The sequence below is a fragment of the Manis javanica genome, chromosome 9 (genome assembly GCF_040802235.1).
Source record: "Manis javanica isolate MJ-LG chromosome 9, MJ_LKY, whole genome shotgun sequence".
In the NCBI taxonomy this organism is placed as follows: domain Eukaryota; kingdom Metazoa; phylum Chordata; class Mammalia; order Pholidota; family Manidae; genus Manis; species Manis javanica.
Window position 1 is genome coordinate 55,821,004 of NC_133164.1, and position 23,660 is coordinate 55,844,663.

At 39.6% G+C, this 23,660-nt stretch overlaps 1 protein-coding gene across 6 annotated transcripts in view; it reads right to left on the reverse strand.

Annotated features, from left to right (window-relative positions):
* Nucleotides 1-4,544: 4,544 nt before the first annotated feature.
* Nucleotides 4,545-23,660, reverse strand: part of LCP1 (lymphocyte cytosolic protein 1) — a 78,440-nt gene continuing 59,324 nt past the window's right edge. For 5 of the 6 annotated variants that reach the window (XM_017677013.3, XM_037002009.2, XM_073212629.1 and 2 more), the window contains 8 exons: nt 21,593-21,688; nt 19,654-19,849; nt 17,520-17,598; nt 16,837-16,951; nt 15,816-15,949; nt 10,974-11,097; nt 8,479-8,603; nt 4,545-6,337 (listed from right to left, as the gene is read on the reverse strand). In XM_017677013.3, coding sequence (XP_017532502.1) covers nt 6,205-6,337; nt 8,479-8,603; nt 10,974-11,097; nt 15,816-15,949; nt 16,837-16,951; nt 17,520-17,598; nt 19,654-19,849; nt 21,593-21,688 — 1,002 coding nt within the window. In that variant the 3' untranslated portion in view covers nt 4,545-6,204. The remainder of the gene's footprint in view (nt 6,338-8,478; nt 8,604-10,973; nt 11,098-15,815; nt 15,950-16,836; nt 16,952-17,519; nt 17,599-19,653; nt 19,850-21,592; nt 21,689-23,660) is intronic. The other variant, XM_017677023.3, reaches the window with a different exon arrangement.

A 23,660-nucleotide genomic window follows, 5' to 3' on the forward strand; every position in this document is an offset into this window, starting at 1 on the left:
CAGGCATATGTTTGTTGGCTTGGTGGTTAAATTGTGAGGAAAGCAAAGTTTGTTTTTGGAAATTTCCAGCCCATTGTTCTCTCATCCTGAATAATCACTCCCTTTATTGGTCCCTATCCTTTATAAGAGTCTATGAAGAATACCCCTGGCTACAGATCTGAGGTTCTTAAACTTGACTGCATATTTGAGTCATTTGGGGATCTTTTAAATACCCAACTGCCCAGGCTGCACATCAGATCAGTTATATCAGAACCTCGGAGATAAAGGTACACAGAGCTGCAGTTTTTAAACCTCCTGAGATGATTCTAATGTGCAGCCAGGGCTGAGAACAACTGCTCTGGACCAGTGCTTCTCCAAGTGTGTTCTGTGGGTCATGTATCTCCTCGGGTTATTGTGGAAATTGCATACTCTTGGGTCCACTAGCTCTATAGGCACCGAATCTCGAGGTGGGATCTGAGAAAGTTGTGTTTTAACAAACTCTCCAGGTGATTTTTAAGCTCCGTAAAGTCTGAGAATCCCTCCTAAACCCTTCACAGTCCACCTGTCTCTCATGGGATGGCAGTTCTTGCTCTCTGTCAGTCACACTGATCTTTCAGTTTGTCAAAGATAAGCTCCTTCCATTCTCCAGACCTTTGCACATTGTAATTCCTCACTTGGAGGACTTTTTCCTCTTTATCTTTGCCTGTAGAAAATTGATTAAGATAACATTGATGAAGGTATATCCCCAGAACGTCATTTTGCAGAGTGAATGTTTTGGGGAAGAAGAGTAGACACTGGAGGACTGTGGTCCTCTCCCCTTGGGACAGTTTGGTTTATTAAGTTGCTTACTGTCTCCAGAAGTCATCGGGAGATTGCTCCGGAGACTGGGGAATGAGCCAGTGGGTCTGATGTAGGTAGTGAAGGAGCAGGAGGGGGGGACAAGGGATGAGGCACCATTGCAGACACATTGAATGGTGGCCCCGGAGGCCAGGGAGAGAAGGCTGTGCTGAGACACAGCTTCAATGTACCTGGCAGGACCAGGAAGAAGCAGCTCTTGGGGCCGTGACTGGGAGTGGGTGCTACAGGGAAGAGAGGGACTAAGGGGGACAGGGACAGCAAGGGGCAAGGCTTGGTGCTGCAGGATGCACCCAATGCAGGCAGGCAGAGCCACAGTGGTCACCTCACAAGAGCACTAATGATGGGAAAACAGTAGTGGAAAGTAATTTTAATCTCTGAAATCCACTGCAATTAGGAAAGTGTAATTTAATTTAAGGCTGGTTGCATTAACACCTACCAACTATGAGCTCTTAGGAGACTTCCGTGCTTTCAAACCAGTATTTCTCAGACTTTAATGTACACACAAAATAACTGGGGGTCTTATTAAAATGCAGATTCTGATTCAGGCGGCCTGGGGTGGGGGCTGAGACGGCATTTCTAACCAGCTTCTGGGTGCTACTGGCCTGAGCACTACCCTTGGAGCAAGCAGATTTAAGTACTTGGGACTCGTCTTTGGGCTTGTGGTGTAGATAGCCAAGTCCAGAAATGCCTACTGAGTTGGCAGGTTTTTTGTTACAATAACATCAGAATTAAGTTTTTCATGCATTGTAATCCTCTGAAAGTTGCTATTCCAATAATATATGATATGAAAGTTGTCTATTATCCAAATCACTTTTTAAATGGAACATCCCAATTTTGACATGCCAGATAACATAAAAATTAGATATTTTGCGGACTTGACCCTGAGTTGTTAAAGGTGAGATAGTAGGTATTGCCTGAACTACCTGTGTTTTTGTGCCTGACATAACGTGGGTCATTAAATACTTGTAGACCTTAGACATGAGAAAACAGTTACACAATTTCTTTACATTTTTTTTGGTCACCCATGCACAGACTCAATGGTAAACTCTCAGAAATGTGGAGGAGAACACTGAAGAAAGAGCAGTCTTTGGCAGCTGAGAGTTTAATTACTGGAATTTTATTAGGAAACTGTCAAAGTGACTAGATTTCACAAGAGGATCAGCCAGTGCTGCTAACTTGCTGTAAGCATCAGCTTTGCTTTCCAGATCACAAGGCTGCCAGGGACATGCTGAGCAAAAAAGTTCACTTAGAGAGCACTGCCAGCACTTAACCCAAGCATACCGGTCCACTGGGGTGTGCAGACAACAAAGATCGGTGACATCTCAGCAGCTGCCATATGACAGCGGGTACAGGGACTGCACAGAGGGTGGGCTGAGGAGCCGTTCAGGGAGCACACTGGGAGCTCATGGAATGTCTTTCATGAATTATCAGTCTGAGGTGTGCTGCGGTAAGGTGAGCTGAGTTTACACAATTTTCACAACTGAGACCACAATTGTGCTCTCAAAGGCAGACTAGATCGCATGCACATGTGTATGTCTGTGTGCGCAAGTGGATAAAGATCACAAGGTTGACTAAGACTTTAAAAGTTCATCTAGTCCAATTCATTGCATCAGACAGGCTCTAATGTTGAAATTTCCAGACAAACAAATCTAGTTCATTCTAGAAATGCTGCGGGTAAGTCTATTTACTCCTTTTTTCACAATGACTTCTCTGTTTGGCATGTCTCTCAGCCAGGAGACACTTGTTTAATACAAATCCATTTTTAAAAAGTTACTGAACTCTCATTAAAAATCTAGAGAGAGGCTTGGCTCTGCAATGTGTTCTCAGAATGTGTAAAGCATGGTTTCTGCCCACTTCTCATTCATTGGAGCTCAGCTCTTCTGCAAATTTTTGTTAATCCTTCAGAATTAATTTTCCTGAGCTCCATACTTTATCTACAAATTTAGTGTAGCATTTTTTCACATTCTGCTTTTTGTCACATTGTGTGTGTGTGGGTGGGTATGTGTGTCCTCATTTTGTTTTTGCTGGATTAACATGCTTCTTTAGAAAATAAAATGGGAAGGTAGGATGGGCTCAAGGGACTGTTCTGCCAAATAATTTGAAGAAACTTAAGATCTATGTTTAACTATCTAATGTTCAATACCTTTTCTAGAGCAGAAAATTGTTAAGTTCCTGTTGAATTAAAATTAACAATCTTTGCAAAAGAAGTGGGCATATTATTCATTGTGGCCTTATTATCTGTGGCAAATTATTACAACAATCTAGATATACATTTATTGGCCACTGGTTAAATACAGTTCGGCACACTCATATAATAGAATACTATATATCTGATGTACAAATGTGGAATATCTAAGATACAGTGGTAAGTGAAAAAAGTGAGATACAGAATGATTTGTATGGGATGCTATTTGTAATTGAAAAGGTGTGTGTGTCTAACACGCACACAGAGTATTTCCAGAAGGACACAAAAGAAATTGGTAACAGTATCTGCAGACCAGGTAGGGGCCTCTGAGACTGGAACAGAGGGAGTAGTGGGTTGATAAATCAGCTCTCTGGGGATAAAAGACACCCTATTTGTAGAGTTTTATCATAGCTTTGGTATAAAACCTCCATCATAGCCAATTTTAAACTGGACAGTGGTTCACAGTGGGCTCATCGAATTGGCTCCAATGAGCTGTAATGTGCCAACTTCAAAGCAAACCACGGGGCACAGTGGTAGGAAGGTGCCCACTTTCCACTGTAGCCCTTAGCTTGATTTTAATTTCTGATGCCATACTTGTACTATTTAAAATCTAAAACAATGAAATTAAATTTAGAAAAATGATCTTGCTTAGATCGGTGTATTCCTTTAGCCTTCCCAAAGACAGTCTTTAGTTTTCTTTCCTTGAGAACACTTAACTCTGCCCAGATCATCATCAGTGCGGCCTTGTACAAGAAGCACTTCGTATTTGCAGCCTCTCGATGTGTAGAGAAGGCAGCTGTCAGCTAAGTGCAGAAGCTGAAGTGCCTGGCCAGGAAAGAGCCACCTCCCGAAAGAACCTGCTGGTGGAGCCAGACACACGGGGGCAGCACAAAAGCCCAGCTTCCTAGCAGCTGCGTGGTTGTGCCGCCCTCTGCAGGTCAGGGTGTGGCCATGCCACGTAGATGCTTCTCTGGCTCAGCAGCCCATTCGAGGGAGCTGGCAGCAGCCGAATTCTTTAACTTTTCCCTTCTCCCACCAATGGGAGACCCAGCCAGGCTAGTGGAAACCCAGCACTGCCAGCCAAAAGATTCCTTCTCAAATCATTCTAGAAACCATCTTCCACTGATCCCCAAATCTGGCTTTTGTTCACGACTGGGTTCAGTGTGTTTCTGAGAATTTGTATCTTAACTCTAATTCCCACTGCCCCCTGCCCGCCCTGTGTCTAACTCCAATTTATCCTTCAGTTTGCAGCTGAAATAGTTCTTCTTAGACGTTTCCCTGTGTGATAAGCACCAGTCTCACCCTGCCCTTATTTACCACTTAGCACACCTGTCAGTTTAACCTTTGTCACGTCTGATCAGCTGAGAACAATGCTTGTCTCATTTATAGGCATGTTGCCCAACTTACACAGTGCCTAGCACTTATTAGGCACTCAGTGCATGCATGTTGGCTGAATGAGAGAATGAATAAGTGATAATACACTCTTACGACACCTTCAAAAGAAAATATTGAGATACACACCTAGTATAGGGAACATTTTATTTAGAGAGATCTTGAGTATTCTTTTATCTTTATTTTCCATTATGGCAGTAACATTCTTCTTCCTGGAGGCAGATACGGGGGAATCATCTGAGGTTACCTTAAGTTCAGACTAAGAACCAACCACTTTGCATTCAGATGAGGCAGAAATACAGGTTATGGACCAGAAGAAGCCACATATTTGCTTCTTGAGCCCACTGCCAAGGAACAGATTTGGGGCGATGCATTTCAATTGCTTTGATAAATGGCTAAGTACCAATACAGGTCACTTTCAAAGATGCTTTATTATTGAGCCCTTTCACCATGATAGAGGGAGTGTAGTGGTTCACAACACTGTTGCTTTTTAGCCCTTCATAGATTTTTATGGAAATTGTATAATCTATTAGGGCTGCTCAAATTCACACAGTTCTGGTTTTGTTTCAGAATTCTTTAAATATTCAGTAAATTAGGTCTTTGTAAAACAACTCATTCAGTTCTTATCCAATTTGACACCTGGCTAGGTATGTGTGAATGTGACTGTGAGTGGCAGGGGGTAAGGTAAGGGCACTGATCATTGGCACATATTGCTCCCTTGAGCTTGGGGGTGGCAAAAAGCTTTTACAGTACCAAAAAAGTAAACATTGATAATGGCCTGGCAGCAATCAGATACGCTAAGGTCTAAGAGCGTATGAAAGCAGAGCCGGATCGTTTCCAGTCAGCAGATATTTTGCTCTACCACAGTAACTAGATCTGACAAGCTGGGCTAAATACACGGACAGGAAGCACTGGAAAGGATAGATGCTCTGTTATGGCCCCACACTGCCCCCTGGTGGGATTCTGTTCAATTACAGCTTCCTTGTATCTAAACTTCCACCAAGAGTTGATCTATTGGAAGGCACCGTGTTCAAGATACTAGATTTGGTCTGAGTCCAAATCCTAGGGTAAAAAACAAAGGGCTTCCTAGTAGCTTAAAAAACCTTCAGTTCTGAGGAACGGCTCTGGTGATGAGTCTTACTTCTTTTTGTAGGTTACTGGAAACTGTGGGAACCCCAGCAACCTAACTGATTTGTGATATGTGCTAAGTGTCCCAAAGATAATGACAGGCAGCAAAAGAGGGCCATACAGAAAGCATAGTTCTGTGAGAGGGTACAGCAAAATCACAGGGAGATAGAATGTGGGAGGAGAGGGACAGGAAGAGAGGCTTGTAACAGATCAAATATTGGCTTCCAGAAACGGGCTTGAGGACTGGTTTGATGATTCCTCACCTCCTGGTCCTCACCTTGAACAAGAAGATAGCCAAATTAGGTTGGTTTGAAATTTTATATTAAAATCAGTATCACTGAAGCCTCTATACTTGACTAATGGAAAAAGCAGGAAGGGTGCCTGGAAAGTTCATTTCATCTCTGGATTTTCAAAGAGGCAATATATTCAACAATAAAAAAATACTTGTAAGAGAGTAGGTCTTTTGCAAAAGATGAAGCGCTTTTTGTTAAGTACAGGCGAGGCTGCTTAGCTGAACAAATATACACTTTTTGGAGTCATGTATAATGTCACCAAGATAGAAACTTTGGAATGGCCTGAAATTGTCCCCACGCTTCCTGCAGGCATCCCGTGCTGAGCAGTCAGGAATGAGTGTGCCACTTCCAGCCCCACCCCACTGGGCCTTACACTCTCTTCATTCCTTTCCCCATGAGGCAAGCAAACACCGTCATGACCATTTTGGGGTTCACTTCAACCAGGTCTTCCGGAAGGGCATACACTCTTGCTCCAATTTTCCGGGCCATAGAGATGGCATACCTAGAAGGGAGAAAAGAGGGAAAATGAGCAACAAGTATGAAGGGGACCCCTCAAAATCATAGTTACAATTGTTCTACATACCATATATTATACAGAACTCCCTCGTGGCACAGCTGGAGCCATTCCCTTGGCATCCTCCCATTTCTGTGGGCAAATTTTGGCTTGATAAAGCTCCTTCCCCCATCAGACTTGCTATCTAGCTTACCAAATTTGTTATTTGTCCTTAGAGACTTCCCCAGCTCCTGACACTTTTGATGCCTACACTGTGAGTGTTCTCTTGGGCTCTACAGCAGCAGAAAAAGCCATGGAATTGAACAAGTATGTGTGCAAGGAAGATTCTGCAGGCGGTGTTTCAACTACAGAAACATTTCTACAAGGAAGAAAAGGGGAAATGCACCTGCAATTCTTTTACTCTTTTATCCCTTGTTCCATTCAAATCCTTGCCCATATATACATGCATTTGTTACTATAATACTAGAATAAACAGTTTCATATTATACATTTTTCAAATAAGTTTATTATAGGTACATCAGAATATTTTGCTCCACTTATATGAAGATAATTTTTACTGGTTGTAATCCATTTTCAAATGAGCCCATAGTATTCACTAGTAACCTAGGGATTATTCCCTTCCACCCAAGGCCTCATTACTCCCTCGGCTCTTCTGGGATACTTTACTCTTACTTTATTGATCAAATTAAATTAAGAATATCAGACAGGAATAGTCCTCATTCTTTCTTCTTGTCCATCTCTCAATCACTTCCTCTATATTATCAATGATATAAAATTTATTTTTTTATTATACAACATAAAGGGAATATGATTTAAAAATGAGAAAAAAAGAGCTTCAAAAAAGTCATGCACAATATTGCCACCATAACATAACCATTTTAACATTTACTCATTTTTCTAAGTAATTTTTGGGTACAAGCCCTGTTGGGGTTATATGCACAGAAGGGCTGCTGGTCACTAGATCACTTGCTAATTCTGGACCTGTGATAATGGATTGAATTATGTCCCTCACAAAAAGATAAGAAGTCCTATCCCCTAGCACCTCAGATTGGGGCCTTATTTTGAAATAGGGTTGTTTCAGATGTAATTAATTAAAATTAGATCATGCTGAAGTATGGTAGGGTAGGGCCCTAATCCAATATGACTGTCCTTTTAAGAAGAAAAGGAGAGACATGGACACACACAGAGAGGGAAAACAGCCATAAAAAGTCAAGCTATACAGGGGAGAAGGTCATGTGAAGACGGAGGCAGAGATGGGAGCAGTGCATCTGCAAGCCAACAATTGCTGGCTGTTGCCAGAAAGGAGAGAGGCATGGAACAGATTCTCCCTCAGAGCCCTGGGAAGGAACCAACCCTGTTCAACACTTTGATCTTGGACTTCCAACCTTCACACCCATGAGAGAATAAATTTCTTTTGCTTTAAGCTACCTATTTGTGGTATTTAGGAAACTAATACATTCTGCTCTGAGAATGGCACTTTTCTAGGGTATAGGTCAGCAAACTTTCCATAAAGGACCAAGAGCAAATATTTTAGACTTTGCAGTCTCTGTCACAATTACTCAACTTTGCTGTTGTAGCAGGTAATCAGCTATAGAAAATATATAAGTGAATGGTCATGGCTGTGTTTCAATAAAACTTTATTCATAAAAGCAGACAACAGACAAAATTTGGCTCACAGACTGTAGTCTGCTGACCTTTGTACCACATGGTAAAGCAAATGGCAGCTGCTCTTAAGCTGGTGAAGACTCTGGTCTTGAACCCCACCCTCCTCACTCATATCTCTGACTGTTCACGGATGGGATGTTTACATTTGGACCTCCAGGTATAAACTTCATTTAGGAAGTCTCCTATGGATTATGATTAGGAAGTTGGTTTTATGAAACCAAAGGCTTATTTATTAACTGAAAGAATATTCTTGTTCTTTGTTTTGTTCCCATTCTGATACTAGAAGTCTTAAACTGCTGTTGTACAATATCTAAAATAATGATAGTGGGACCCAGTAAGTCATGAAAAAAAAAGTATCAATAGTGAAAATAAGATGTTTGCACAAAGGCATGGGCAACAGACTTCACAGCTATCCGGGTGCCGGTTTGGTTCTCCCCTCCCTGATCTAAGGTTTATTTACTCACTTTGCATTGTTGAGTTTCTCTTCATCATCCAGGTTTTCTGTCTTCAGAAGGTCATAGTTAATGGAACCTGGTTGAATGGCATCAATGAGATCCAGAACAGGCAGACTTGTGCTAATTTTCGGGTCCTGCACAGAGAGAAAGGGTAGGTTCTACCAGTATGTCCCCAGATTACTATTATTCAAATCAAGGGAAGTGAGTGGTTCTTTCCTCTTAATGAAATACATGTAGCCTCGTCTGGAAAATGTCACAGCATTCCACATGGTGTTTCAAATCAACTGTAGTTTCTGCAGGGGCATCATTGACTTCCAGGTGGTGTGCTAACAAGAGGAACTCATTGCCTGCCAACAGCAGGGAGTCATTCTCAAATAGTGCATGGAAGAAAATTTGCAAAAACTAGAGAAAAACAGAGGCTGAAACAAAATACTGTCTAATTTAACTGTGTAGTAGAGGAATGGAAGGTTTGAAAAAGAAGCCATTAGAAAGGAGAGACTGAAGCTATTAGGAGAAACCTGCTTCATTTAGCAGCGGCATCTGAGAGGTTACTGGCAGGGACAGTGGTGAGGAGCTTCAGTAGATGCTCTTTTTTTGCCGGCCCCAGGAATAGAATAGAGTCCGTAGGCTCAAGGAGATGGTGTGCAGTTATGGGAGTAAATGCTCTGACCATAACTAGTACTTGTTGGTGCCCCTCAGTTTGCCCAGCACTTCCTCGTAGGTTATCTCACTTGCCACCACAAGCTTCAGGTACAGGCATCTACTTTTAATTTACAGGGAGCAAAGGGATTTCTGAGGTTAAGTGATTTGCTAACAAGTGGGAGAGCCAGGATTTGAACCTAGGTGCTCTGGCTCAAAGTCCTGGGGTCTTTCTTGGGCATTTGTAAATGTTTTGATGCTCACACCTAGAGTTACAAGCACTTCCTAGCCCTAGGAAAACTACAGGCGCACAAAACTCTGCACCACCTTCTTTCCTCTTGCCTACAGACCTTGAGTGTAGACACGGAGGAAACCATATGTTTCTGTCTGAGCACAGTCAAGTTCTGAGGCCTCACACCTTCAGGGTCCAAATCAGAGTCAATTCTAAGCAATGCACAAGATACAGACCCTCCGCAAGATGCTAAGTCTCTAGCATTGGTCCTCTGGATAGGTAGAAAAATATTTTTGAAGAAAGAATGGGTCCATTTTTATTTACTTCTGGGTAATATAAGAGCTGCACAACATTAAAATCAACCTACAATCCTAATCTAATTCCCACTATTAGCCTGAACTTCTGTCTCCACAGAACTTTTTGCTGAAGAACCACAAGGGAAGCAAATGGAGAGATCTGAGTTTTGCCTCCTTTCCTCCTTTCTGCCCAGTCTTGTGAAAGTGCTGACAGCAACTGGCAGTATTTGCAGCTGAGGAGGGGACCAGGATTATTTTCAAAATGGTTAATCAACAGTAGGTTGTATTCATTTTTTTAAGGGTTTCACTTTAAAAGGATGTGGAGATAATTTGACTTTTTCCTTCTGTAATCCTTTTTACTTTATCAGTTCTGTAAAGACTCAGTGGGAACACAGGAAAAAATTAGCCCAGAGTAACACAGGAGCAGGAGAGTTGTCAAATATTCCCAAGAGTGAGTCCTCACCAGAACAGCTCAGAAGCACCAGATGACATAATGGGCCGCAGCAGCCACTCTCCTACAGAGAGACGCACCCCCGGGCTGTGCAGCTAGCTGGTCATTTCACAGCAATGGGTAAGTGACCTACAGATACGCTCTGCGCGAGGACCGGAGCAGGGCAGAGGGGCTGTTGTCCGGGATGCGCTCACAGGCAGTGGGCACTCCTGGGACAGCGCAACCCAGGGATGCCTTCTGTCCTTTCTGCTGGGAAAGATTTTGCTTTCTGAATTTTGAAGCAGAGTATTTCTCTCATGACCAACTTCCCCAGCAGCCCTGTTCATACAGCTCTGAAGGGGTCCCTCCCCCATTTCTGACCTTTAAACCAGCAAATGTAGTTAAGACAGTGCAGACATTATAATATGGATCAAGCATGCAGGTCCCTTGGGGAAGGATCCAGCTAATGTATGAAACATGAGTTAAGAAATTTAATAAAATACAGTGCTGTTAATAATAAAAATGGGATTTGGATACAAGTACACAACTGCTTTTTCCCAAAAAACACCACATGGGAGATCTCTTAGCATTTTACATTTCACTTTCATTATGTTAACAGTCTGAATCATGGAGCTGTGAATGCTTTAAAAAATTCATATTTTATATTACTTTAGAAGAACAATGCCTAAAATTATGTGTAAAAAATGTTTAAAAAAATATTACTGGAAAAAGTGACAAGAAATTTGTCTGAAATGGCCTTGAAACTCAGAACAATAACATTCAAGCAAAATCAGAATTGGAAGGAAGCCTCAAATACCTCACACTGAAGGTCACTTTAAAGTAGAAAGAAAACACTAAGGATAAGCATAGAGCTCAGGGGGCAGTGAGCAGAGGCTAACAATTTTACCTTGAAACTGGAGATGGATGAACTTTTCTCTGCTTCCTTCAGTGTTTCATTCACCCAGTTGACAATGATGTCATCATTGACCTTCTGCCCACCTCCAATGTCTTCAAGTATATTCAGTGTGTACCTGAGCAAAAAGAATGCTTTCTTGGAGAAAAGTTGCTAAAGAACTCATAGAAAATAACCAGGGTAGAAATGTTTTTTTCTTTCTAGGTATGTCACAGACACCATAGCATTTGTGGAAAAGAAAAACACATTAGTTCCTTTTAGAATAACTTAAAATGAAACTTCATGGTTGTTACAGTGAGACGCAGAGCAAATACCTTCTTCTAAGCACTGCTATTGCTCTGGGTAGGAAGAGAAAGCAGAAGAGAAGAGAAGAGAAATAGGAAAGGAAAACAAAGCAAAAGGTTCAAACTAGTGCAGCTCACCCTCCTATGCAGTCCATCCACTAAGGCAAAGGCCATTAAGGAACAGGGAAACTTAGATGCAGAAAACTGTGGAGACAGCTCAGGGGTCTGGCAACAGCCCCCTGTGGTGGCACAGAGCTCTGGTCAGCACTAAGTTGTCTTTCTGCAACCTCAAGGGAGATGCAGAGGTGCAGGCACAATCAGATACCTGCTTGTAGGTGCAGCAGTAGACACAAAGGGGAGAACAGAAGGCCTTAGGTGGGAGCCTTATCCCTGGATAGCCTACTAAGCACTAAACGTAGATTCAAATTTTAAAACAAAAATCAGTTTGACAGGTGTCTACCTAGCATTTTCCTTGTGAGATAATCACTCCATATCATTAAATGTGCTTTGGGGCAACTGTGCTATTAACCAGAACCCTCCAGACAAGACCCCAGTACCACTGTTTGCAGATTGTGCTGAAAAGCTGTCTGTTGAAATAAAATGGCACCCTGAGCCCCAGCACAGCCAGTGCCTCATTTAACAGGCAAGGATTGATGGGGTGGGCATGGGCGGTGCTGGGGGCTGTGATTGCCGCCTGCTTGCTTTCCTGCCTTCCACTTATTTCATTTATCTGACATTTGACCCAGAGGGACAAACCTCAGTGTTTTGTTTTTATGGACCTACCCCAAATTTACTGTACACAGCCTGCTTGATTGGGAGAAAACTCCCCCTTTTGCTTGCATCTGACTCTTTGTTCATTTTTTGGACTCTGTCATATCTGTCTGCCAGTAGCCAACTTACTTCAGATTTTGTTTCCAAATTTATATATGCACTATTTGCCAGATTTCCAATCTGAGAATGATTTTCAGGTTACTGAAGGGGAAAGGGAAATTTAAGCACACATTTCTCATTTGTTCTTAGGGGGAAAATGACACCATTTATTGTCCAGATAAATGACCAAATTAGCACATCTGTGCAATCCAGTGAAATAAATTCTAGCTAGAACTGGCTCTAAATTTAATAGATCTGTTAATGTGCAGCACACAGAGAAAAAAATACCTTCTGGTGGCATTTATAAAATTATCAGTCATTTCATCACCTGCAACAGTAATGTATTCCTCTGTCCACTTTTTTATATGCACAATTTTTTAACAGTAAACACTCCTGATAAATATGACTTATTAACCAGGTGCACACAGCAGTGGGAGACTATTCTTTATCATATATATATATGATATATCTATATCTATATATATATATATATATATGTATACACACACACACACACACACACACACACACACACACACACACACCACTCATAAAGTATGACGTTGGACCACATTTTTATCAAATTTCCTGAATGAAGATCATATTACAAGGTGATTTTCAGATATTATGATATTCAGATTAGCATAGAGTTGGCCTAAGTTTTTTATCATTAAAACATAAAATAAAAAAGATTATTTCATATTCAAACCCATAAGTTAATTTAACTGTTGCAACTAAAAAAACTTTGGCTTTGGTTTTTAAAGAAATCAGTACCGAGAGCCACTGCTGAGAATTAAAAACACATGTGAAAGTCAATAGAGAAAATAGCTCACAAATAGTTTCTGAAAATGCACTGGCAAGATGGCCCGTAGGAACTTTCAGTGGTGCTCTAGATACATGCAGTAAGATAGAAGAGAGAGTTGAGTTTTCCGTGCCAGGAGAGCCTTATGACATCTGCCTTCCATCTTCAAGGAGACCCTAGTGTAGAAATGGGTAGTAGAGTACTATACTTGGTAAAGCCAATGTGGTACTGAAATCTATTACAGTCACTTCTGATTGCCCTATATCACCTGGAAACACTGACATAATCACTTTGAAGGCCATTATTAATATCAAGGTCTGCAGAGAATAGCTTGGGAATAAGCTGAAGTACTTAGGGATACAACACACTTGTCTTGGCAATTACCTTGTTAGACATACTGTAATGTGACACATGGTTTCTGGACTTCCCTTTCAGGTAGAAAAATGAATTAAGTCATACTAATACAGGTTCTAATTAAGGGGAGTAAGATTTCTGCCTGGTCAGGGCTATAAGTAAAAGGAGAGAAGCATTTAAAAGTAAATTATTTTATACTTACAGATTTCCAATCTAAAATCCCTCCTAGGCTCGTGCTTTTGTACTAAAAATTGTTTACGCTATCTTTTCTATTATATATCTTATTATATTCTGTATTCTAACTATTGTTTAAATAATATTGCTACACAGCTTTCACAATAATCAAGTTTATATTTAGTCCTAAAAGGTATCTAAATTTCTCTCATAAAGAACTAGCAGGAAATTCTACTGCTAGCCATAATGCAGTATCAGGGATCAGATTTATCCTTCTGCCTTAAACACTTAAAATACAATGAAAAACATATAAAACAATGTTGCTCAGACATTGGACAACAGGAAGCAGAAAACAGTGGTCACTGAAAGAAAGAGGGCAAATGTGGTGAGCCTTAAGATTGTCTCAGCTTATTGCATGGAAAGTTTCCAGGCTGCAGCACAGGGAGAGAGAACTCAAAGAGATCATGGTAGTCCCATTAAGTTGAGGAAACAGGGTTGAGAACTCAAGGAAGCCAAGGTACCTGGAATTTGTGGAAAAGAACAGCAGAGAGGAGAGAGCCCCTGAAGAGGACAGAGTCATCTAGAAAGCTCTGGATATGTTTGTTCTAAGGGTTTGCCTTAAGTCCTTAGCCGAGTACTACTCAGTACGTGCATATGAGCAAACTACCAGAGGCTGGGAAGAGAACTGCTGGAAATGAATGAGCAGAACAATTCTTGGAATTCACGCAGGGCTTCAAGTAATTTATTTCCCACCATCAGAGTGGAAAAACCTCATGATACATGAAGCATCAAGTATTTAAGGAGAAATTATCTCAGAATTGAGAGACAAAATTAGCTCAAGACTAATTAAGCATTTAGGTAAGTCTCAAAAGGATCAAATTGTGTTTAAGTAGCTTAACTACATCCCAAGACAAAATTCAAGAATATTTAGAGGAATACAGAAATATCCAGCACATAGCAAGGTAAAATTCACAGTGCCTCACATACAATAAAAAATTAGTAGGCATGCAAAGAAGTAGGAAAATAGGATAAAATCAATTAGTAGAAACAGACACCAATATAATAGTTATTACAATTATATTCTATATGTCCAAGAAGGCAAAGAGATATGGAAGATGCCAAACAGGTCCAAGACAAATTTATGCATGAAAAATATAATGTCTGAAATAAAACATATACACTGGATGGATTAATGTAAGATTAGACATTGCAGAAGAAATTAGTACATTTGAAGACAAAGCAATAGATGTTACCCCAAATGAAACACAGACAGGAAAAAATGAAACAGGGGAAAAAATGAGTAGAGCATCAGTGAGCCCTGGGACAACTTCAAATGACCAAATATATATGTACCTGGAATTCCCCCAAACTGGGGTGGGTGGCATAAGAGAAATATTTGAAGAAATAAGGGCCAAAAATTTTTTTCTCCAAATTTCATGAAAACCATAAATCCATAGATTCAAGAAGCTCAAAAAATCTCAAGGATATAGAACAAAACACATCATAATCAAATTGCTTAAAACCAATTAAAGAGAACATATTTTTAAAAGGCAGAAAAAAAAGACATATTTATACAGAGAAACAGAGATAAGAATAGCACAAGATTCATCACTGGAAACAATGCAAGCCAGAAGACAATGAGTGGTATCTTTAAAGTCTTGAAAGAAAAAACTATCAACCTAGAATTCTACAATCAGGAGAAAATACCTTTAAAAAAATGAAAATGAAATCCTTTTTAAGGCACATAAAAGCTGAAATAATTCCTTGCCAGCAGATCTGCAGTATTAGAAATATTTCAAGTAGAAGGCAAATATCAGATGGAAATCTGGATCTACACCACAGAAAGAAGAGCACCAGAAATGTCAAATGTGTAGGGAAGTAGAACATATTTCCCTCTTATTTTGAAAGTTGCTTTAAAATGTAATTGACTGCTATTTACACAAATCTGTTCAAAATAAAGGATGGATAAAGATACATCATGGTGAAACAAATCAAGCGGAAGCTGGAGTGGCTATATTAATATCAGAAAAAGTAGACTTCAGAGAAAAGAATATTACCAGGCATAAAGGCGATCATTCCATAATGAAAAAGGGGTGATTCATTAAGAGGACAAAACAATCTAAAGTATTTGTGAACCTATTAAGAGTTTTAAAATACCTGAAACAAAACAAAATATCTGATAGAAACTAAAAAGGTGAAAAATAACATGAAAATAACAAAACACAACTTCAGTTTTAAGTTCAGCTTAAAATATATTTTTACTGGTTTAAATCACATTCCTGAAAATTTGTTACTGCTCTTCTAGGTAAATGATACATTCAATAAAAAATTCATTCCACTGATTTACATTACCTTCTCATTAACTGCCAAATCAAGGCCAGTGTTAGAGTGCGGTTTCCTTCATTGAGATCTTGTCCACCAATGCCAACCAGGGAGAACTTAGCTTGATTCTTCCCCAATTCCACTGCATAGTTACAATTCTCAAGCTGTAATGAGCAGGAAGGAAAACTAATGTCATCATGTCTATGATGATAAATACCAGATAAAATAAGATAATAAAAGTACACACACAGAATGAAAGAAATACGGTCAGATTGAATCATCTCTTAAGTCTTGCCTGGTTCTGTAATTCTAGGATTCTAAATTAGTCAAAGATCTTTTCATCATTTCTCAAATAGAACCCTTCATTTCCACCAAATAATATTAATTGTGTACTCTAAGTATAAAACCCAAGTGAATTCATTATTATGAATATTTTCATGGCTTTATCACTCTATGTAGAGAACCATGCTCTACTTCCCTGTCTACAATATTCCTAAAATAGCTGAATTCATGGAGACTGACATGGGAAATCTAGATTCTCCATCCTTTATGCACATAGTAGACTGACATGTGGAACAGATATTCCGTGGCTACACATGGGTCATTAAGAGTCATGGAGACAAGAAATGGTGAGAAATATTTGTGCCAGTCCTGTTGCTACTTTTACAAAACAATGTCTTACCACTGTGTTGACAGCAGACAAACTATTTGTCAAGTCAAATTGTCAGTATAAAGCTCCAGTTCTTTAGAAAATTTGAATGAGGATCCTGCTGGTGGAAAAGCAACTCTGTAGTTCTGCTTGCTTTAATTACCTTAATTAGAAATTTTGTATCAGAATGTTTAAAGACATCCAACATGGAATTATAAATAAGTAATCAATTGAAGTAACAGACTCACTTTAATAAAGCTGTTCAGATTTCTGATTGCTGTATTATTTAATTCCTGAATAAACTCCACTTATCTAAGTTTGACCTCCTAATAGAGTATTCAGAGGGTACTCTTGCAGGCTATGACTTCACCAGCCTATTGGAACATCCAAGCCATTTCTTACCTTCTTCATATTGCCCCCCAGTTTGGGGTATGGTGGTTTGTTTACTCTGTTCCAGTCAACAGGGACTTTAATCTTTTCATAGAGCTGGAAGATGACCAGTGCATCGGATAAGTCACTGAACCAAAACAAACAGAAGAATTCTTGGTTAGCCAGCATTTCTTAAGGATCACAGTGGGCCAGGCACTTCCTTATATATTAGCTCCAGGAACATTCATAACAACCTAGGAAAATTGGTAGGAGTAGTATCATTTTTATATGTGAAGAAACTCTGACTCAGAGAAATTGAGGGTACTGACCTTGAGGTTTCCCCTGGTGTAAGTACTTGAGCCCCTTCAGCAGAAACACACTGCCTCCAGGAGAAGAAATATGGCTCCAACCAATGGCATAGGGACACTTAACCTTAACATTTATTGTTTCACCTGCTTGTGAGCAGATCACAGACTCACAACACATAGTAAATGTGCCCTTCTGCTGGGCTAAGATTTTATATTAAAGACTGAGCAAGGTTGGTGTATGGAAGTGAGTCTCTCAGCTGAAGATCCGACAACTGCAGCTCCTCTGGCACTTTCCCCTTCTCACCAGAGTAAGCACATTTGGTGAAGAGAACCATACAATAGTGGTATCTGAAATCCTGGAGGTCTTTCAAGGTCTCACATGAAGGAGGAGTCCCCAAATGTTCTCACCTATACAAATGATTGACTCGAGGATTAACGCCCAAGGAGTTCATCCAGTTCCTAAATGTCCGCTCTTCCCTTGTCTCACCTAAATGAAAGAACACTGGTTAGCTTTCAGGCTCCTAGAAAATATGCTGTTTTTATGATCAAGTTTAACTAACAAGGTTGTAATAAAAACCAAAAAGTAGAACAACAACAAAAAATCCAAATGGATGTGGATGAGGGTTGCTATTCTGTGTTAATTTTTTTTTTCTATTTCAATTCAAACAAGTATTTCTATAGCATCTATTCCCCATGAGCTCCTATGTGGGGAAACTGTTCAGAATTGACCCTCAAAGACTGACATTCTTTCTGGAAAACAAGACTTTTAAAGAGAGAGCATGCAAGCCGCAGGACTCACATACAAAGCAGACATATTTGTTATTTGAGTTGAGATTGGGGAGAGAATAAGGCCAAGTTTGGAGGGAGTGGGATTTGAGTTTCACCTTTAGGGCTAGTAGAATCTGGGTTAATAAAGAGGAGAGAGGAGAGGATTTGGGAGAATTGTAAAGGGTAGGAGTAGGAGACAGCTTAAATATTAACACAAAGGGAGTGATGTGCAAGGTCTATATTAAAACCACTAGAAATCAATTTGTCAGGGCACAGAGATAAGGTTGTCTAGGGGCTGGAACCAGAATTGGGTATATTTTAACTCCAGGTAGCAGATTTTGGTTGATATATTATGCAATGTCAGTCATTATGGGTTCTTTTTTTTATTACTATAATAAATTCTTGAGCAAGGCAGAGATATAATGAAAAGTACTGTGTACTGTGATGTGCCTGGCAGCAGTGTGCAAAATTACTGGAAAGCACTATGCATTTAAATTAAACACACAGAGGAACAGTGTTTGATGCTAGCACATGGGCACATTCAAGTGCTTGATGAATGGAGGAAAAGGCCCTGAAGACCTATTGAAATAGTTGAAGTGTGATTTAATACAAGACCAGAAGAGCAGAAAGGAAAAATAACAATCAAACAGCCATTCTGCAGGAAGAATATTAATATATGCTGATTTGATAGATTTAGGGGTGAAGAAGAAGATGATATCAAAGTGAAACCCAGGGTTTTGGTGACTGAAAAAAAAGGGTGTGTTTAATAGAAACGGAGAATTTCTAAAAGAGAGGGGATGGGGGGATGTAGGGTAGAAAGGCAAATGGGGAGGAGAAATGATTAATTTTATTTTGTATATGTTGAATTGCAAGTGATAGTAAAGGACCAAACGGGATGTTATAGAGGCAGGTGGGATTCGGGGATTAGAGAGTTTGATACGTATATTTGGTAGTCAGCAAAATGCCGGGACATCTGACCACAACTTATCAAATGATTCATATGTAGCAATGTTGGACTACAGATTGACTTTGCATTTCCAGCTAGAGTAAAGCACTGCAGAAAAGGATCAACTAATACTTTAAATCTGGATTTCCTTTCTTTGGTGATATTCATTTAATAGTGATTTTGACTTGATTTTTCTGTCTTGGTATTGAGATTAATTTATGATGAAAAAAGGAAAAGAAAACATTTCTGGCACTTTTACCTGTTAGAACCTGACTAAAGCTACATGCTTTTTGTCCAATCTTAGGACATTAACCCTGAAAAAACAATTGTCAGGGATTCTGCCTCACAGTATTATTCTGTGCCCTCCCACCCCCCATCTAAATCAAAGAAGCAAAAAAAAAGAACCCTCAGTAAACACGTCTTAGCACAAGTTAAGTATCATTTTTAGATGATGAATGGCTGCAATTTCTTGCCTCTAGGAATTAACACTTACTCCATTAAGTACATAAATTAGGTTTTTGGAACTCAGGATTTATTTCATCCAATAATTAAATGCATTGTCTTCCCTAAAACATTTAATTCTGATAATGGATGAAGTCTATGTATAATGGATGTGATATAATGGAATCTGATTATTTCTGCTTGGGTGTAATTGACTTGATTAATCTATTTATTCTCTTTGTTATGTACCAGAGAATTGATGACCTGTGTGCAAACCTTCCCCCATGTGTGAGGGATTTATATTTGCTTAGGAGGTGGTTTTGAATTGCCCTTGAATTGGAATTGTAAATGCTTTTCTGAACTCTTAAGCAACTAGTTTCCAGTTACCTTCAAGAGCGCCCCAGTCAATGTCCTGGTTCTCTGGTTTGCGCAGGGCAGGGTATCTGTTAAAGAGGTTGGCAATGAAAGCCAAGTTCAGCTTGGGGTTTCCCCGGACGACATCCGTGGCTGTGACAAACTGCCGGCAGCCCAGCCTCTCGGCCTGCTGCAACATGCACTCCGCCCTCTGGGTGTCATCCTTCTCCTGCAGCGAAAGGAGTGTCAAGGCTGGGTCAAAGGCGGACATGGGTAACAAGAAAAAGAAATGGGAATCTTCCGGAAACCCTTAGTGTTTAACCTCAGATCAACACTTAATAACAGCATATTATTACTTACTCTTGCCTGAACCTAAATCAGAAAGTCAAAAGTAAAAATCTCAGAAGATGAGTAATCAAGACCTCTTCTCTAGACAGCCATTTCAGCCATCTCTTCAGTGGTTAAGAGATTCAGTAGTTTCTACAATCTTACCATTTATGCTGATCTTAATTATTTTCAACCACTAAGCTTCCTTTTCATTATTTTCTTTCACATACTTCATGAGATTTTTATCTATCAAAAATGTTTATTAAGTCATGAACTATATTCCAATTAACACCTGTCAATAAGAACTTCTGATTACTATCACCACCTTTCTCATGATGAGTTTATGTCCTTGCAACTCAAACAAAATAAATGTGGTCAGTTAGTTAAGCTAAATAGTGTCATTGATAAATATACAATATCAATTTGCCTATTGCTGACTTCAGATTGAGGAATGCTCACTTAACATATTAAAAGTCTACTCAAATAGTTCTAGAGACTCTCCAGTCATTTGTATGCAGACAGTTATTGGAAGACTAAGGTTTAATTGAAATATAGTCCACTGTCCTTAAAGCTCTTTATAGAGTATGAAACCACCAATTTTCAGGAAACAGAAATGAATTATTTCTTAATTTGATGCCTTAGTAGATAACACTATAGATTATACATTTCATGAGCTTTATTTCTCATTCAACAGTAAGATAACTTTAATATGAACTCATTGGACCTAACTCTAATGATATTAAAAGAGACACAAAAATGGGTGAGGTGACTTCTCAAGATCAATATTAAGTGGTGGCAAAACTTAAGTTTTAACATTCAATCCCATGTTGGGTCCATTGTTTTAAAGAACTGCCAAACCAGACACTTCTAAGAATTCACATGATCCTGTCCAGTCCTTTCCTCCCATTACCCTCAATGATGTAGAGGGAGGGTTGTGGAGGGATGAATTTTGGAGCCATATTGGGTTTAAATCCTTCCTATGCCATGTACTGGCTCTGTGGCCATTACAGGATTATTAGCTTCTCTGACTTGCAGTTTTTCAACCATAAAACAATTATTAACACTCACCTTAGTGATGTTTGCAAGGATTAGAGGCAGTGTATGCAACACACCTAGCACAGTAACTGGCACATAGGAGGAACTCAGTGAGTGGGGTGTTGTCATCTTATTACCAGGGGAAATAGACCCCAGCCTTGGAGCGAATAACTTCCAACAATCTGTCATATCATCTTAGTCATATTAATTAATCCTTCTGAGTCTCAGTTTTTCTGTTGCTAAAGTAAGAATTTATTTGTATACATATCCCATCTATTTCCAGAAATAATACTTAGGTACCCAGAAATGGAAATAATACTACTTCCTGGTATAGAGCCTATTAAATGATGAGACATACATAGAAATGCCTAGCATGATGTGTGGTATTTAATTGATATTAATTTCTTTCTTTCTTTCCTTAATGTTTATTTCCAGATTCAACTTTCCATGATTATTATCCAGAACTGCTAACAGTTTTAACAGTTTTAACAGGGCTTTAAGCAGAGCTATCCACTCCCAGGACCCAGAGTCAGGGTCACACAAAGCAGTGGAACTGTCAGCACAAAGACAGCAGCCCGGTCCCTACACACAGGCTGGGACATGGCCTTACCCTTAGTCCTGACATGTCAATAACAATGGCGGCAATACCGTCTTCATCTCCTTTTGGAGCCACCTGTTCAAGCAGGTGGTAATAAGCTTTGGAGTCCTGTGAGAAATTAAGACATTACAATTTCAAAACAGCATAGCTAATTACACACTTAGCATGACAATAATTTCCCCAAAGCAAACATTATTTCTTATTTGGCTATCATTCAAGAATGCAACATAATCACCAAAGTATTTGTCTGTTTACAAATTCTATTTGCCTTTCTTTTTAAAAAGAATATCACAAGTAAAAATATAGAACTTACACAAAAGGCAACCCAAAGGCAAATACTATTCTGTTGTTCTTAGGGGAAAAAATAATTTATGTACATGTTTTAAATTGTATACAGGAAAATATATATACCTTTATATTGCTGTAGAAGTCAGTCAGCTAAGGTTTAATTAAAAAAAAGTGACAGAAAAAGGAAGCAGAAGTTTAAAGCAGAGTTTAAAAATGCATTTAAATGGACAATCAGCAAAATAAAAATAAAGATTTCAAAGACAAAAGGTTCAAGTATTAACAAGCAGCCTTCATGAAATTAAGATGACATGTGCATTTAATGCTTACTCAAAAGCTGGAAAAAATGGTTAAATTTAGTCATAGCAGATTGGATATGGACATTGAATTCTCATTTTTTCTTAGATTCTAAAAATATGCTTATTGGCAAAAGGAATTCTCAGAATCATAGCCTCAAAATTATAAATTTATTCACATTCAATAAAAGCATACAGATTTTCAGATAATTTATTTAAATAATTAAAAGGCATCTTAATTTCTCTTAGAGACTGAAAAACCAGCAGTTGCTGTTTTTAAACCTGGGTAGGGCCTGGGGAGAACAGAGGTATGCTCACCACTTGTGGCATTAGAAAGATGAGGACAAGAGAAATCCAGCCATTGATGTTGCACCTGTGGAAACTGATTTTCATCTCTCCTTTCTACCCTTCCCTTCTCTTACTTTTTGCTGTAGCTATTTTGAAGTCAGTGAAAGTTCCATGCAGGTGTTAGAGACAAATGAAATCTGCCTACCACATGTTAGTATCTGTTTAGCTTTGCAAAGAGTCACCTCCTTTTACCTGGCCCTAATAAACCCCTCTCCCTCACTCTAGGAGGGTGTTCTCCCCGCCTGTGCCAACTCTGAGTTCAGGGCATCTTGTGAAGTTTGCTGGACGCTCAGACATACACGTCACAGACTGACCTTAGGCGGGATGCAGCTGCCCCCTGAGAAGGGACACAACCACTGTATAAGGGCTCAGCTGGCCTGCTCCTGCTCATAAGCTACTTCCCAAGTCCAAAAGGGTAATTATTCTAAAGAACATCAGCTTTTATTGATGGGAAATCAGGTAAACTTATGGCTCAGAACAAGCAGCCTAATTTTGGCTGAAACAACTGCAGAGCTTAATTGTTCAGCACAAAAGGAAATAAAGCTGTCCAGCTCCTGTTAAATCCCTGTGTGGTTAGTGGTGCTAGAAGACTGTTAATTACCAGTGAGAGGTATTTATTTAGAAAAATGAATTCACATTATTAGTTTAGGTCCTAAGGAATGTGAGATTTCCCATCTAGAAGTTTGACTCTTAACTGGCACCATGCCTGGCAGACCCTGAATTCTAAAAGCCATTGAGTCCACAGTAGGGGAAAGCTGTCACTCAAAGAATTATAAGCCTGGCTCAGCTCTTGGTGAGTCATGTGACCTTTCCTCTGACTCTTTCTCTTTGGAGAAAATTTCTTTAACTTCTGAGGAAGTGAAGGCTGAAATGTTTCGCTCATTCCCTATCCTCACATCTCACAATATTTATTCTGTTCCTTAAAATCTTTCTATCTTGGTCTACCTGTCCTCAATGCCAGCAGCTGTTTCCTTTCACCCTGGCGTGGAACTCCTCACAAACTTGAAAACCACAGTGCGTGCCTCCCTCAGCCTTTCCCCTGTTGCATCTCTATTGCAGAACTGGTAGCATCTTCCACATGCCCTGGGGTAAATTCTCACTGTAGATGGCTTCCAGAATCATTGTCTTTTAAAATTCACTCTGGTTTCTAC